Source organism: Cherax quadricarinatus, chromosome 89 (genome assembly GCF_038502225.1).
Source record: "Cherax quadricarinatus isolate ZL_2023a chromosome 89, ASM3850222v1, whole genome shotgun sequence".
Classification (NCBI taxonomy): domain Eukaryota; kingdom Metazoa; phylum Arthropoda; class Malacostraca; order Decapoda; family Parastacidae; genus Cherax; species Cherax quadricarinatus.
Genome location: NC_091380.1, coordinates 6327069 through 6344842, shown reverse-complemented (window position 1 = coordinate 6344842; position 17774 = coordinate 6327069). Strand labels below are relative to the sequence as shown.

At 51.0% G+C, this 17774-nt stretch overlaps 1 protein-coding gene across 6 annotated transcripts in view; it reads right to left on the bottom strand.

Moving 5' to 3' along the window:
* LOC128697261 (serine-rich adhesin for platelets-like) overlaps positions 1–17774 on the bottom strand; it is a 594180-nt gene that overhangs the window by 347304 nt on the left and 229102 nt on the right. For all 6 annotated transcript variants that reach the window (XM_070104131.1, XM_070104128.1, XM_070104127.1 and 3 more), the window contains exon 7: positions 1–75. This exon is cut by the window's left edge and continues 35 nt beyond it. In XM_070104131.1, the coding sequence (XP_069960232.1) occupies positions 1–75 (75 nt within the window). The remainder of the gene's footprint in view (positions 76–17774) is intronic.

Genomic DNA, 17774 nt, shown 5'->3' with positions numbered 1-17774 from the left:
AGCCAGGGATGACTCCAGGTCCAGGTAGGTACCGTAGTCACCATCCCTGTACACTTGTAGCGTGGCATCGTCAAGCTGTAGGAGAAAGAAAACACCATTACTTACTACACACACGTCTACACATTCGTGTTTTATCTACAAGACTGAGAGACTGATCACCTCAATACTACAAGACTGAGGCACTGACCACCTCAATACTACAAGACTGAGGCACTGACCACCTCAATACTACAAGACTGAGGCACTGACCACCTCAATACTACAAGACTGAGGCACTGACCACCTCAATACTACAAGACTGAGGCACTGACCACCTCAATACTACAAGACTGAGGCACTGACCACCTCAATACTACAAGATTGAGGCACTGACCACCTCAATACTACAAGATTGAGGCACTGACCACCTCAATACTACAAGACTGAGGCACTGATCACTTCAATACTACAAGACTGAGGCACTGACCACCTCAATACTACAAGACTGAGGCACTGACCACCTCAATACTACAAGACTGAGGGACTGATCACTTCAATACTACAAGACTGAGGCACTGACCACCTCAATACTACAAGACTGAGGCACTGACCACCTCAATACTACAAGATTGAGGCACTGACCACCTCAATACTACAAGATTGAGGCACTGACCACCTCAATACTACAAGACTGAGGCACTGATCACTTCAATACTACAAGACTGAGGCACTGACCACCTCAATACTACAAGACTGAGGCACTGACCACCTCAATACTACAAGACTGAGGGACTGATCACTTCAATACTACAAGACTGAGGCACTGATCACTTCAATACTACAAGACTGAGGCACTGACCACCTCAATACTACAAGACTGAGGCACTGACCACCTCAATACTACAAGACTGAGGCACTGACCACCTCAATACTACAAGATTGAGGCACTGACCACCTCAATACTACAAGACTGAGGCACTGATCACTTCAATACTACAAGACTGAGGCACTGACCACCTCAATACTACAAGACTGAGGCACTGACCACCTCAATACTACAAGACTGAGGCACTGACCACCTCAATACTACAAGACTGAGGCACTGACCACCTCAATACTACAAGACTGAGGCACTGATCACTTCAATACTACAAGACTGAGGCACTGACCACCTCAATACTACAAGACTGAGGCACTGATCACCTCAATACTACAAGACTGAGGCACTGACCACCTCAATACTACAAGACTGAGGGACTGATCACCTCAATACTACAAGACTGAGGCACTGATCACCTCAACACTACAAGACTGAGGCACTGACCACCTCAACACTACAAGACTGAGGCACTGACCACCTCAACACTACAAGACTGAGGCACTGATCACCTCAACACTACAAGACTGAGGCACTGACCACCTCAACACTACAAGACTGAGGCACTGACCACCTCAACACTACAAGACTGAGGCACTGACCACCTCAACACTACAAGACTGAGGCACTGACCACCTCAACACTACAAGACTGAGGCACTGACCACCTCAACACTACAAGACTGAGGCACTGACCACCTCAATACTACAAGACTGAGGCACTGATCACTTCAACACTACAAGACTGAGGCACTGACCACCTCAAAACTACAAGACTGAGGCACTGACCACCTCAACACTACAAGACTGAGGCACTGACCACCTCAACACTACAAGACTGAGGCACTGACCACCTCAACACTACAAGACTGAGGCACTGACCACCTCAGTACTACAAGACTGAGGCACTGACCACCTCAACACTACAAGACTGAGGCACTGACCACCTCAACACTACAAGACTGAGGCACTGATCACCTCAATACTACAAGACTGAGGGACTGACCACCTCAATACTACAAGACTGAGGCACTGACCACCTCAACACTACAAGACTGAGGCACTGACCACCTCAATACTACAAGACTGAGGCACTGACCACCTCAACACTACAAGACTGAGGCACTGACCACCTCAATACTACAAGACTGAGGCACTGACCACCTCAACACTACAAGACTGAGGCACTGACCACCTCAACACTACAAGACTGAGGCACTGACCACCTCAACACTACAAGACTGAGGCACTGACCACCTCAACACTACAAGACTGAGGCACTGACCACCTCAATACTACAAGACTGAGGCACTGACCACCTCAATACCACAAGACTGAGGCACTGACCACCTCAATACTACAAGACTGAGGCACTGATCACCTCAATACTACAAGACTGAGGCACTGACCACTTCAACACTACAAGACTGAGGCACTGACCACCTCAACACTACAAGACTGAGGCACTGACCACCTCAATACCACAAGACTGAGGCACTGACCACCTCAACACTACAAGACTGAGGCATTGACCACCTCAATACCACAAGACTGAGGCAATGACCACCTCAACACTACAAGACTGAGGCACTGACCACCTCAACATTACAAGACTGAGGCACTGACCACCTTAATACCACAAGACTGAGGCACTGACCACCTCAACACTACAAGACTGAGGCACTGACCACCTCAATACCACAAGACTGAGGCACTGACCACCTCAACACTACAAGACTGAGGCACTGACCACCTCAATACCACAAGACTGAGGCACTGACCACCTCAACACTACAAGACTGAGGCACTGACCACCTCAATACCACAAGACTGAGGCACTGACCACCTCAACACTACAAGACTGAGGCACTGACCACCTCAATACCACAAGACTGAGGCACTGACCACCTCAACACTACAAGACTGAGGCACTGACCACCTCAATACCACAAGACTGAGGCAATGACCACCTCAACACTACAAGACTGAGGCACTGACCACCTCAACATTACAAGACTGAGGCACTGACCACCTTAATACCACAAGACTGAGGCATTGACCACCTCAACACTACAAGACTGAGGCACTGACCACCTCAACACTACAAGACTGAGGCACTGACCACCTCAATACCACAAGACTGAGGCACTGACCACCTCAACACTACAAGACTGAGGCACTGACCACCTCAATACCACAAGACTGAGGCACTGACCACCTCAACACTACAAGACTGAGGCACTGACCACCTCAACACTACAAGACTGAGGCACTGACTCAATACCACAAGACTGAGGCACTGACCACCTCAACACTACAAGACTGAGGCACTGACCACCTCAATACCACAAGACTGAGGCACTGACCACCTCAACACTACAAGACTGAGGCACTGACCACCTCAATACAAGACACACTGACCACCTCAACACTACAAGACTGAGGCACTGACCACCTCAAAACAACAAGACTGAGGCACTGACCACCTCAAAACAACAAGACTGAGGCACTGACCACCTCAATACACTACAAGACTGAGGCACTGACCACCTCAACACTACAAGACTGAGGCACTGACCACCTCAATACCACAAGACTGAGGCACTGACCACCTCAACACTACAAGACTGAGGCACTGACCACCTCAATACTACAAGACTGAGGCACTGACCACCTCAACACTACAAGACTGAGGCACTGACCACCTCAACACTACAAGACTGAGGCACTGACCACCTCTATACACTACAAGACTGAGGCACTGACCACCTCAATACCACAAGACTGAGGCACTGACCACCTCAACACTACAAGACTGAGGCACTGACCACCTCAACACTACAAGACTGAGGCACTGACCACCTCAACACTACAAGACTGAGGCACTGACCACCTCAACACTACAAGACTGAGGCACTGACCACCTCAATACTACAAGACTGAGGCACTGACCACCTCAACACTACAAGACTGAGGCACTGACCACCTCAACACTACAAGACTGAGGCACTGACCACCTCAACACTACAAGACTGAGGCACTGACCACCTCAACACTACAAGACTGAGGCAACTGAGGCACTGACCACCTCAACACTACAAGACTGAGGCACTGACCACCTCAACACTACAAGACTGAGGCACTGACCACCTCAACACTACAAGACTGAGGCACTGACCACCTCAATACTACAAGACTGAGGCACTGACCACCTCAACACTACAAGACTGAGGCACTGACCACCTCAACACTACAAGACTGAGGCACTGACCACCTCAACACTACAAGACTGAGGCACTGACCACCTCAACACTACAAGACTGAGGCACTGACCACCTCAACACTACAAGACTGAGGCACTGACCACCTCAACACTACAAGACTGAGGCACTGACCACCTCAACACTACAAAGACTGAGGCACTGACCACCTCAACACTACAAGACTGAGGCACTGACCACCTCAACACTACAAGACTGAGGCACTGACCACCTCAACACTACAAGACTGAGGCACTGACCACCTCAACACTACAAGACTGAGGCACTGACCACCTCAACACTACAAGACTGAGGCACTGACCACCTCAACACTACAAGACTGAGGCACTGACCACCTCAACACTACAAGACTGAGGCACTGACCACCTCAACACTACAAGACTGAGGCACTGACCACCTCAACACTACAAGACTGAGGCACTGACCACCTCAACACTACAAGACTGAGGCACTGACCACCTCAACACTACAAGACTGAGGCACTGACCACCTCAACACTACAAGACTGAGGCACTGACCACCTCAACACTACAAGACTGAGGCACTGACCACCTCAACACTACAAGACTGAGGCACTGACCACCTCAACACTACAAGACTGAGGCACTGACCACCTCAACACTACAAGACTGAGGCACTGACACTGACCACCTCAACACTACAAGACTGAGGCACTGACCACCTCAACACTACAAGACTGAGGCACTGACCACCTCAACACTACAAGACTGAGGCACTGACCACCTCAACACTACAAGACTGAGGCACTGACCACCTCAACACTACAAGACTGAGGCACTGACCACCTCAACACTACAAGACTGAGACACTGACCACCTCAACACTACAAGACTGAGGCACTGACCACCTCAACACTACAAGACTGAGGCACTGACCACCTCAACACTACAAGACTGAGGCACTGACCACCTCAACACTACAAGACTGAGGCACTGACCACCTCAACACTACAAGACTGAGGCACTGACCACCTCAACACTACAAGACTGAGGCACTGACCACCTCAACACTACAAGACTGAGGACACTGACCACCTCAACACTACAAGACTGAGGCACTGACCACCTCAACACTACAAGACTGAGGCACTGACCACCTCAACACTACAAGACTGAGGCACTGACCACCTCAACACTACAAGACTGAGGCACTGACCACCTCAACACTACAAGACTGAGGCACTGACCACCTCAACACTACAAGACTGAGACACTGACCACCTCAACACTACAAGACTGAGGCACTGACCACCTCAACACTACAAGACTGAGGCACTGACCACCTCAACACTACAAGACTGAGGCACTGACCACCTCAACACTACAAGACTGAGGCACTGACCACCTCAACACTACAAGACTGAACTGACCACCTCAACACTACAAGACTGAGGCACTGACCACCTCAACACTACAAGACTGAGGCACTGACCACCTCAACACTACAAGACTGAGGCACTGACCACCTCAACACTACAAGACTGAGGCACTGACCACCTCAACACTACAAGACTGAGGCACTGACCACCTCAACACTACAAGACTGAGGCACTGACCACCTCAACACTACAAGACTGAGGCACTGACCACCTCAACACTACAAGACTGAGGCACTGACCACCTCAACACTACAAGACTGAGGCACCCACCTCAACACTACAAGACTGAGGCACTGACCACCTCAACACTACAAGACTGAGGCACTGACCACCTCAACACTACAAGACTGAGGCACTGACCACCTCAACACTACAAGACTGAGGCACTGACCACCTCAACACTACAAGACTGAGGCACTGACCACCTCAACACTACAAGACTGAGGCACTGACCACCTCAACACTACAAGACTGAGGCACTGACCACCTCAACACTACAAGACTGAGGCACTGACCACCTCAACACTACAAGACTGAGGCACTGACCACCTCAACACTACAAGACTGAGGCACTGACCACCTCAACACTACAAGACTGAGGCACTGACCACCTCAACACTACAAGACTGAGGCACTGACCACCTCAACACTACAAGACTGAGGCACTGACCACCTCAACACTACAAGACTGAGGCACTGACCACCTCAACACTACAAGACTGAGGCACTGACCACCTCAACACTACAAGACTGAGGCACTGACCACCTCAACACTACAAGACTGAGGCACTGACCACCTCAACACTACAAGACTGAGGCACTGACCACCTCAACACTACAAGACTGAGGCACTGACTACCTCAACACTACAAGACTGAGGACCACCTGACCACCTCAACACTACAAGACTGAGGCACTGACCACCTCAACACTACAAGACTGAGGCACTGACCACCTCAACACTACAAGACTGAGGCACTGACCACCTCAACACTACAAGACTGAGGACCACCTCAACACTACAAGACTGAGGCACTGACCACCTCAACACTACAAGACTGAGGCACTGACCACCTCAACACTACAAGACTGAGGCACTGACCACCTCAACACTACAAGACTGAGGCACTGACCACCTCAACACTACAAGACTGAGGCACTGACCACCTCAACACTACAAGACTGAGGCACTGACCACCTCAACACTACAAGACTGAGGCACTGACCACCTCAACACTACAAGACTGAGGCACTGACCACCTCAACACTACAAGACTGAGGCACTGACCACCTCAACACTACAAGACTGAGGCACTGACCACCTCAACACTACAAGACTGAGGACACTGACCACCTCAACACTACAAGACTGAGGCACTGACCACCTCAACACTACAAGACTGAGGCACTGACCACCTCAACACTACAAGACTGAGGCACTGACCACCTCAACACTACAAGACTGAGGCACTGACCACCTCAACACTACAAGACTGAGGCACTGACCACCTCAACACTACAAGACTGAGGCACTGACCACCTCAACACTACAAGACTGAGGCACTGACCACCTCAATACTACAAGACTGAGGCACTGACCACCTCAACACTACAAGACTGAGGCACTGACCACCTCAACTACAAGACTTATGCACTGACCACCTCAACACTACAAGACTGAGGCACTGACCACCTCAACACTACAAGACTGAGGCACTGACCACCTCAACACTACAAGACTGAGGCACTGACCACCTCAACACTACAAGACTGAGGCACTGACCACCTCAACACTACAAGACTGAGGCACTGACCACCTCAACACTACAAGACTGAGGCACTGACCACCTCAACACTACAAGACTGAGGCACTGACCACCTCAACACTACAAGACTGAGGCACTGACCACCTCAACACTACAAGACTGAGGCACTGACCACCTCAACACTACAAGACTGAGGCACTGACCACCTCAACACTACAAGACTGAGGGACTGACCACCTTACCTCAAGACTGAGGCACTGACCACCTCAACACTACAAGACTGAGGCACTGACCACCTCAACACTACAAGACTGAGGCACTGACCACCTCAACACTACAAGACTGAGGCACTGACCACCTCAACACTACAAGACTGAGGCACTGACCACCTCAACACTACAAGACTGAGGCACTGACCACCTCAACACTACAAGACTGAGGCACTGACCACCTCAACACTACAAGACTGAGGCACTGACCACCTCAACACTACAAGACTGAGGCACTGACCACCTCAACACTACAAGACTGAGGCACTGACCACCTCAACACTACAAGACTGAGGCACTGACCACCCTGAGGCACTGACCACCTCAACACTACAAGACTGAGGCACTGACCACCTCAACACTACAAGACTGAGGCACTGACCACCTCAACACTACAAGACTGAGGCACTGACCACCTCAACACTACAAGACTGAGGCACTGACCACCTCAACACTACAAGACTGAGGCACTGACCACCTCAACACTACAAGACTGAGGCACTGACCACCTCAACACTACAAGACTGAGGCACTGACCACCTCAACACTACAAGACTGAGACACTGACCACCTCAATACCACAAGACTGAGGCACTGACCACCTCAACACTACAAGACTGAGGCACTGACCACCTCAACACTACAAGACTGAGGCACTGACCACCTCAATACCACAAGACTGAGTCACTGACCACCTCAACACCACAAGACTGAGACACTGACCACCTCAACACTACAAGACTGAGGCACTGACCACCTCAACACTACAAGACTGAGGCACTGACCACCTCAACACTACAAGACTGAGGCACTGACCACCTCAACACTACAAGACTGAGGCACTGACCACCTCAACACTACAAGACTGAGGCACTGACCACCTCAACACTACAAGACTGAGACACTGACCACCTCAACACTACAAGACTGAGGCACTGACCACCTCAACACTACAAGACTGAGGCACTGACCACCTCAATACTACAAGACTGAGGCACTGACCACCTCAACACTACAAGACTGAGGCACTGACCACCTCAATACTACAAGACTGAGGCACTGACCACCTCAACACTACAAGACTGAGGCACTGACCACCTCAACACTACAAGACTGAGGCACTGACCACCTCAACACTACAAGACTGAGGCACTGACCACCTCAACACTACAAGACTGAGGCACTGACCACCTCAACACTACAAGACTGAGGCACTGACCACCTCAACACTACAAGACTGAGGCACTGACCACCTCAACACTACAAGACTGAGGCACTGACCACCTCAATACTACAAGACTGAGGCACTGACCACCTCAACACTACAAGACTGAGGCACTGACCACCTCAACACTACAAGACTGAGGCACTGACCACCTCAATACCACAAGACTGAGGCACTGACCACCTCAACACTACAAGACTGAGGCACTGACCACCTCAACACTACAAGACTGAGGCACTGACCACCTCAACACTACAAGACTGAGGCACTGACCACCTCAATACTACAAGACTGAGGCACTGACCACCTCAACACTACAAGACTGAGGCACTGACCACCTCAATACTACAAGACTGAGGCACTGACCACCTCAACACTACAAGACTGAGGCACTGACCACCTCAACACTACAAGACTGAGGCACTGACCACCTCAACACTACAAGACTGAGGCACTGACCACCTCAACACTACAAGACTGAGGCACTGACCACCTCAACACTACAAGACTGAGGCACTGACCACCTCAACACTACAAGACTGAGGCACTGACCACCTCAACACTACAAGACTGAGGCACTGACCACCTCAACACTACAAGACTGAGGCACTGACCTCCTCAACACTACAAGACTGAGGCACTGACCACCTCAACACTACAAGACTGAGGCACTGACCTCCTCAACACTACAAGACTGAGGCACTGACCACCTCAACACTACAAGACTGAGGCACTGACCACCTCAACACTACAAGACTGAGGCACTGACCACCTCAACACTACAAGACTGAGGCAATGACCACCTCAACACTACAAGACTGAGGCACTGACCTCCTCAACACTACAAGACTGAGGCACTGACCACCTCAACACTACAAGACTGAGGCACTGACCACCTCAACACTACAAGACTGAGGCACTGACCACCTCAACACTACAAGACTGAGGCACTGACCTCCTCAACACTACAAGACTGAGGCACTGACCACCTCAACACTACAAGACTGAGGCACTGACCTCCTCAACACTACAAGACTGAGGCACTGACCACCTCAACACTACAAGACTGAGGCACTGACCACCTCAATACTACAAGACTGAGGCACTGACCACCTCAACACTACAAGACTGAGGCACTGACCACCTCAACACTACAAGACTGAGGCACTGACCTCCTCAACACTACAAGACTGAGGCACTGACCACCTCAACACTACAAGACTGAGGCACTGACCTCCTCAACACTACAAGACTGAGGCACTGACCACCTCAACACTACAAGACTGAGGCACTGACCACCTCAATACTACAAGACTGAGGCACTGACCACCTCAACACTACAAGACTGAGGCACTGACCACCTCAACACTACAAGACTGAGGCACTGACCACCTCAACACTACAAGACTGAGGCACTGACCACCTCAACACTACAAGACTGAGGCACTGACCACCTCAACACTACAAGACTGAGGCACTGACCACCTCAACACTACAAGACTGAGGCACTGACCACCTTGCCGAAATTCCTCTGTCTCTTCCTAAATAATTACGTTATTTTTTCGGTGGTAAAACCCGCCCTCGTCTGGTCTTGTCTTGAGAAAAATAATAACCGGGACACGAAAAATAACAAAAGGGAACCAGAGGAGTAATAATAATAATTATAGTAATATAACAATAATAATAACAGTAATATCAATAATATTAATAGTAATAATAATTATTATTGTAAAATAAGAAATAATAATTAATAATAATGAGAGTAATAATAATACAGTCCCGTTACCACTAATAGGTAATTAAAAATAATTACCCAGCCAGCCACCTAAGGCAGCCAGCCACCTAAGGCAGCCAGCCAGCCACCTAAGGCAGCCAGCCACCTAAGGCATCCAGCCACCTAAGGCATCCAGCCACCTAAGGCAGCCAGCCACCTAAGCCAGCCAGCCACCTAAGGCATCCAGCCACCTAAGGCATCCAGCCACCTAAGGCATCCAGCCACCTAAGGCATCCAGCCACCTAAGGCAGCCAGCCACCTAAGCCAGCCAGCCACCTAAGCCAGCCAGCCACCTAAGGCAGCCAGCCACCTAAGGCAGCCAGCCAGCCACCTAAGGCAGCCAGCCACCTAAGGCATCCAGCCACCTAAGGCATCCAGCCACCTAAGGCAGCCAGCCACCTAAGCCAGCCAGCCACCTAAGGCAGCCAGCCACCTAAGGCAGCCAGCCACCTAAGCCAGCCAGCCAGCCACCTAAGGCAGCCAGCCAGCCACCTAAGGCAGCCAGCCAGCCACCTAAGGCAGCCAGCCAGCCACCTAAGGCAGCCAGCCAGCCACCTAAGGCAGCCAGCCAGCCACCTAAGGCAGCCAGCCAGCCACCTAAGGCAGCCAGCCAGCCACCTAAGGCAGCCAGCCAGCCACCTAAGGCAGGCAGCCAGCCAGCCACCCTAAGCAAGCCAGCCAGCCAGCCACCTAAGGCAGCCAGCCAGCCAGCCACCAAAGGCAGCCAGCCAGCCAGCCAACCCCCTAAGCAGCCAGCCAGCCACCTAAAGCAGCCAGCCAGCCACCCTAAGCAAGCCAGTCAGCCAGCCACCTAAGCAGCCAGCCAGCCACCTAAGGCAGCCAGCCAGCCACCCTAAGCAAGCAAGCCAGCCAGCCACCTAAGCAGCCAGCCAGCCACCTAAGGCAGCCAGCCAGCCACCTAAGCCAGCCAGCCATCCTAAGCAAGCCAGCCACCGAAATAAGCCAGCCACCCTAAGCAAGCCAGCCACCTAAGCCAGCCAGCCACCTAAGGCAGCCAGCCAGCCACCTAAGGCAGCCAGCCAGCCAGCCAGCCAGCCACCTAAGCCAGCCAGCCACCCTAAGCAAGCTAGCCAGCCAGCCAGCCACTTAAGCCAGCCAGCCACCTAAGGCAGCCAGCCAGCCACCCTAAGCAAGCCAGCCAGCCACCTAAGGCAGCCAGCCAGCCACCTAAGGCAGCCAGCCAGCCACCTAAGGCAGCCAGCCAGCCACCCTAAGCAAGCCAGCCAGCCAGCCACCTAAGGCAGCCAGCCAGCCACCTAAGGCAGCCAACCAGCCACCCTAAGCAAGCCAGCCACCTAAGGCAGCCAGCCAGCCACCCTAAGCAAGCCAGCCAGCCAGCCACCTAAGCAGCCTGCCAGCCACCTAAGGCAGCCAGCCAGCCACCCTAAGCAAGCCAGCCAGCCAGCCACCTAAGGCAGCCAGCCAGCCACCCTAAGCAAGCCAGCCACCTAAGGCAGCCAGCCAGCCACCTAAGGCAGCCAACCAGCCACCCTAAGCAAGCCAGCCACCTAAGGCAGCCAGCCAGCCACCCTAAGCAAGCCAGCCAGCCAGCCACCTAAGCAGCCTGCCAGCCACCTAAGGCAGCCAGCCAGCCACCCTAAGCAAGCCAGCCAGCCAGCCACCTAAGGCAGCCAGCCAGCCACCTAAGGTAGCCAGCCAGCCACCCTAAGCAAGCCAGCCAGCCAGCCAGCCAGCCACCTAAGCAGCCAGCCAGCCACCTAAGGCAGCCAGCCAGCCACCCTAAGCAAGCCAGCCACCTAAGCAGCCAGCCAGCCACCTAAGGCAGCCAGCCAGCCACCCTAAGCAAGCCAGCCAGCCAGCCACCTAAGCAGCCAGCCAGCCACCTAAGGCAGCCAGCCAGCCACCCTAAGCAAGCAAGCCAGCCAGCCACCTAAGCAGCCAGCCAGCCACCTAAGGCAGCCAGCCAGCCACCTAAGCCAGCCAGCCATCCTAAGCAAGCCAGCCACCCTAAGCAAGCCAGCCACCTAAGCCAGCCACCTAAGCCAACCAGCCACCTAAGGCAGCCAGCCAGCCACCTAAGCCAGCCAGCCACCTAAGACAGCCAGCCAGCCACCTAAGCCAGCCAGCCACCCTAAGCAAGCTAGCCAGCCAGCCACCTAAGGCAGCCAGCCAGCCACCTAAGCCAGCCAGCCACCTAAGGCAGCCAGCCAGCCACCTAAGCCAGCCAGCCACCCTAAACAAGCTAGCCAGCCAGCCACCTAAGGCAGCCAGTCGGCCACCTAAGCCAGCCAGCCACTCTAAGCAAGCTAGCCAGCCAGCCACCTAAGCCAGCCAGCCACCCTAAGCAAGCTAGCCAGCCAGCCACCAAAGGCAGCCAGCCAGCCACCCTAAGCAAGCTAGCCAGCCAGCCAGCCACCCTAAGCAAGCTAGTCAGCCAGCCAACTATGGCAGCCAGCCAGCCACCTAAGCCAGCCAGCCACCCTAAGCTAGCTAGCCAGCCAGCCACCTAAGCCAGCCAGCCAGCCACCTAAACCAGCCAGCCACCCTAAGCAAGCCAGCCAAGCCAGCCAGCCAGCCAGCCACCCTAAGTAAGCCAGTCAGCTAGCCACCTAAGCCAGCCAGCCACCCTAAGCAAGCCAGCCAGCCAGCCAGCCACCTAAGCCAGCCAGCTAAACACCTAAGCCAGCCACCCTAAGCCAGCCAGCCAGCCAGCCACCTAAGCCAACCAGCCACCCTAAGCCAGCCAGCCACCTAAGCCAGCCAGCCACCCTAAGCAAGCCAGCCAGCCAGCCACCCTAAGCAAGCCAGCCAGCCAGCCAGCCACCTAAGCCAGCCAGCCAGGCAGCTGGTAGTAACTAAGACACCATCTGTTAGGTAACCATGGAACATAACACACCTCCTCCCCTGGTAGTAACTAAGACACCATCTGTTAGGTAACCATGGAACATAACACACCTCCTCCCCTGGTAGTAACTAAGACGCCATCTGTTAGGTAACCATGGAACATAACACACCTCCTCCCCTGGTAGTAACTAAGACACCATCTGTTAGGTAACCATGGAACATAACACACCTCCTCCCCTGGTAGTAACTAAGACGCCATCTGTTAGGTAACCATGGAACATAACACACCTCCTCCCCTGGTAGTAACTAAGACACCATCTGTTAGGTAACCATGGAACATAACACACCTCCTCTCCTGGTAGTAACTAAGACACCATCTGTTAGGTAACCATGGAACATAACACACCTCCTCCCCTGGTAGTAACTAAGACACCATCTGTTAGGTAACCATGGAACATAACACACCTCCTCCCCTGGTAGTAACTAAGACGCCATCTGTTAGGTAACCATGGAACATAACACACCTCCTCCCCTGGTAGTAACTAAGACACCATCTGTTAGGTAACCATGGAACATAACACACCTCCTCTCCTGGTAGTAACTAAGACACCATCTGTTAGGTAACCATGGAACATAACACACCTCCTCCCCTGGTAGTAACTAAGACACCATCTGTTAGGTAACCATGGAACATAACACACCTCCTCCCCTGGTAGTAACTAAGACGCCATCTGTTAGGTAACCATGGAACATAACACACCTCCTCTCCTGGTAGTAACTAAGACACCATCTGTTAGGTAACCATGGAACATAACACACCTCCTCTCCTGGTAGTAACTAAGACACCATCTGTTAGGTAACCATGGAACATAACACACCTCCTCTCCTGGTAGTAACTAAGACACCATCTGTTAGGTAACCATGGAACATAACACACCTCCTCCCCTGGTAGTAACTAAGACGCCATCTGTTAGGTAACCATGGAACATAACACACCTCCTCTCCTGGTAGTAACTAAGACGCCATCTGTTAGGTAACCATGGAACATAACACACCTCCTCCCCTGGTAGTAACTAAGACGCCATCTGTTAGGTAACCATGGAACATAACACACCTCCTCTCCTGGTAGTAACTAAGACACCATCTGTTAGGTAACCATGGAACATAACACACCTCCTCTCCTGGTAGTAACTAAGACACCATCTGTTAGGTAACCATGGAACATAACACACCTCCTCTCCTGGTAGTAACTAAGACACCATCTGTTAGGTAACCATGGAACATAACACACCTCCTCTCCTGGTAGTAACTAAGACACCATCTGTTAGGTAACCATGGAACATAACACACCTCCTCCCCTGGTAGTAACTAAGACGCCATCTGTTAGGTAACCATGGAACATAACACACCTCCTCCCCTGGTAGTAACTAAGACACCATCTGTTAGGTAACCATGGAACATAACACACCTCCTCTCCTGGTAGTAACTAAGACGCCATCTGTTAGGTAACCATGGAACATAACACACCTCCTCTCCTGGTAGTAACTAAGACACCATCTGTTAGGTAACCATGGAACATAACACACCTCCTCCCCTGGTAGTAACAAAGACACCATCTGTTAGGTAACCATGGAACATAACACACCTCCTCCCCTGGTAGTAACTAAGACACCATCTGTTAGGTAACCATGGAACATAACACACCTCCTCCCCTGGTAGTAACTAAGACACCATCTGTTAGGTAACCATGGAACATAACACACCTCCTCCCCTGGTAGTAACTAAGACACCATCTGTTAGGTAACCATGGAACATAACACACCTCCTCCCCTGGTAGTAACTAAGACACCATCTGTTAGGTAACCATGGAACATAACACACCTCCTCCCCTGGTAGTAACTAAGACACCATCTGTTAGGTAACCATGGAACATAACACACCTCCTCTCCTGGTAGTAACTAAGACACCATCTGTTAGGTAACCATGGAACATAACACACCTCCTCCCCTGGTAGTAACTAAGACACCATCTGTTAGGTAACCATGGAACATAACACACCTCCTCCCCTGGTAGTAACTAAGACACCATCTGTTAGGTAACCATGGAACATAACACACCTCCTCTCCTGGTAGTAACTAAGACACCATCTGTTAGGTAACCATGGAACATAACACACCTCCTCCCCTGGTAGTAACTAAGACACCATCTGTTAGGTAACCATGGAACATAACACACCTCCTCTCCTGGTAGTAACTAAGACGCCATCTGGTAGGTAACCATGGAACATAACACACCTCCTCTCCTGGTAGTAACTAAGACACCATCTGTTAGGTAACCATGGAACATAACACACCTCCTCCCCTGGTAGTAACTAAGACACCATCTGTTAGGTAACCATGGAACATAACACACCTCCTCTCCTGGTAGTAACTAAGACACCATCTGTTAGGTAACCATGGAACATAACACACCTCCTCTCCTGGTAGTAACTAAGACACCATCTGTTAGGTAACCATGGAACATAACACACCTCCTCTCCTGGTAGTAACTAAGACGCCATCTGGTAGGTAACCATGGAACATAACACACCTCCTCTCCTGGTAGTAACTAAGACACCATCTGTTAGGTAACCATGGAACATAACACACCTCCTCCCCTGGTAGTAACTAAGACACCATCTGTTAGGTAACCATGGAACATAACACACCTCCTCTCCTGGTAGTAACTAAGACGCCATCTGGTAGGTAACCATGGAACATAACACACCTCCTCCCCTGGTAGTAACTAAGACACCATCTGTTAGGTAACCATGGAACATAACACACCTCCTCCCCTGGTAGTAACTAAGACACCATCTGTTAGGTAACCATGGAACATAACACACCTCCTCCCCTGGTAGTAACTAAGACACCATCTGTTAGGTAACCATGGAACATAACACACCTCCTCCCCTGGCAGTAGTAACTAAGACTAAGACCATCTGTTAGGTAACCATGGAACATAACACACCTCCTCCCCTGGTAGTAACTAAGACGCCATCTGTTAGGTAACCATGGAACATAACACACCTCCTCTCCTGGTAGTAACTAAGACACCATCTGTTAGGTAACCATGGAACATAACACACCTCCTCTCCTGGTAGTAACTAAGACACCATCTGTTAGGTAACCATGGAACATAACACACCTCCTCTCCTGGTAGTAACTAAGACACCATCTGTTAGGTAACCATGGAACATAACACACCTCCTCTCCTGGTAGTAACTAAGACGCCATCTGTTAGGTAACCATGGAACATAACACACCTCCTCCCCTGGTAGTAACCTGGTAGTAACTAAGACACCATCTGTTAGGTAACCATGGAACATAACACACCTCCTCTCCTGGTAGTAACTAAGACGCCATCTGTTAGGTAACCATGGAACATAACACACCTCCTCTCCTGGTAGTAACTAAGACGCCATCTGGTAGGTAACCATGGAACATAACACACCTCCTCTCCTGGTAGTAACTAAGACACCATCTGTTAGGTAACCATGGAACATAACACACCTCCTCCCCTGGTAGTAACTAAGACACCATCTGTTAGGTAACCATGGAACATAACACACCTCCTCCCCTGGTAGTAACTAAGACGCCATCTGTTAGGTAACCATGGAACATAACACACCTCCTCTCCTGGTAGTAACTAAGACACCATCTGTTAGGTAACCATGGAACATAACACACCTCCTCTCCTGGTAGTAACTAAGACACCATCTGTTAGGTAACCATGGAACATAACACACCTCCTCCCCTGGTAGTAACTAAGACACCATCTGTTAGGTAACCATGGAACATAACACACCTCCTCCCCTGGTAGTAACTAAGACACCATCTGTTAGGTAACCATGGAACATAACACACCTCCTCCCCTGGTAGTAACTAAGACGCCATCTGTTAGGTAACCATGGAACATAACACACCTCCTCCCCTGGTAGTAACTAAGACGCCATCTGTTAGGTAACCATGGAACATAACACACCTCCTCCCCTGGTAGTAACTAAGACGCCATCTGTTAGGTAACCATGGAACATAACACACCTCCTCTCCTGGTAGTAACTAAGACGCCATCTGTTAGGTAACCATGGAACATAACACACCTCCTCTCCTGGTAGTAACTAAGACACCATCTGTTAGGTAACCATGGAACATAACACACCTCCTCCCCTGGTAGTAACTAAGACACCATCTGTTAGGTAACCATGGAACATAACACACCTCCTCCCCTGGTAGTAACTAAGACACCATCTGGTAGGTAACCATGGAACATAACACACCTCCTCCCCTGGTAGTAACTAAGACGCCATCTGTTAGGTAACCATGGAACATAACACACCT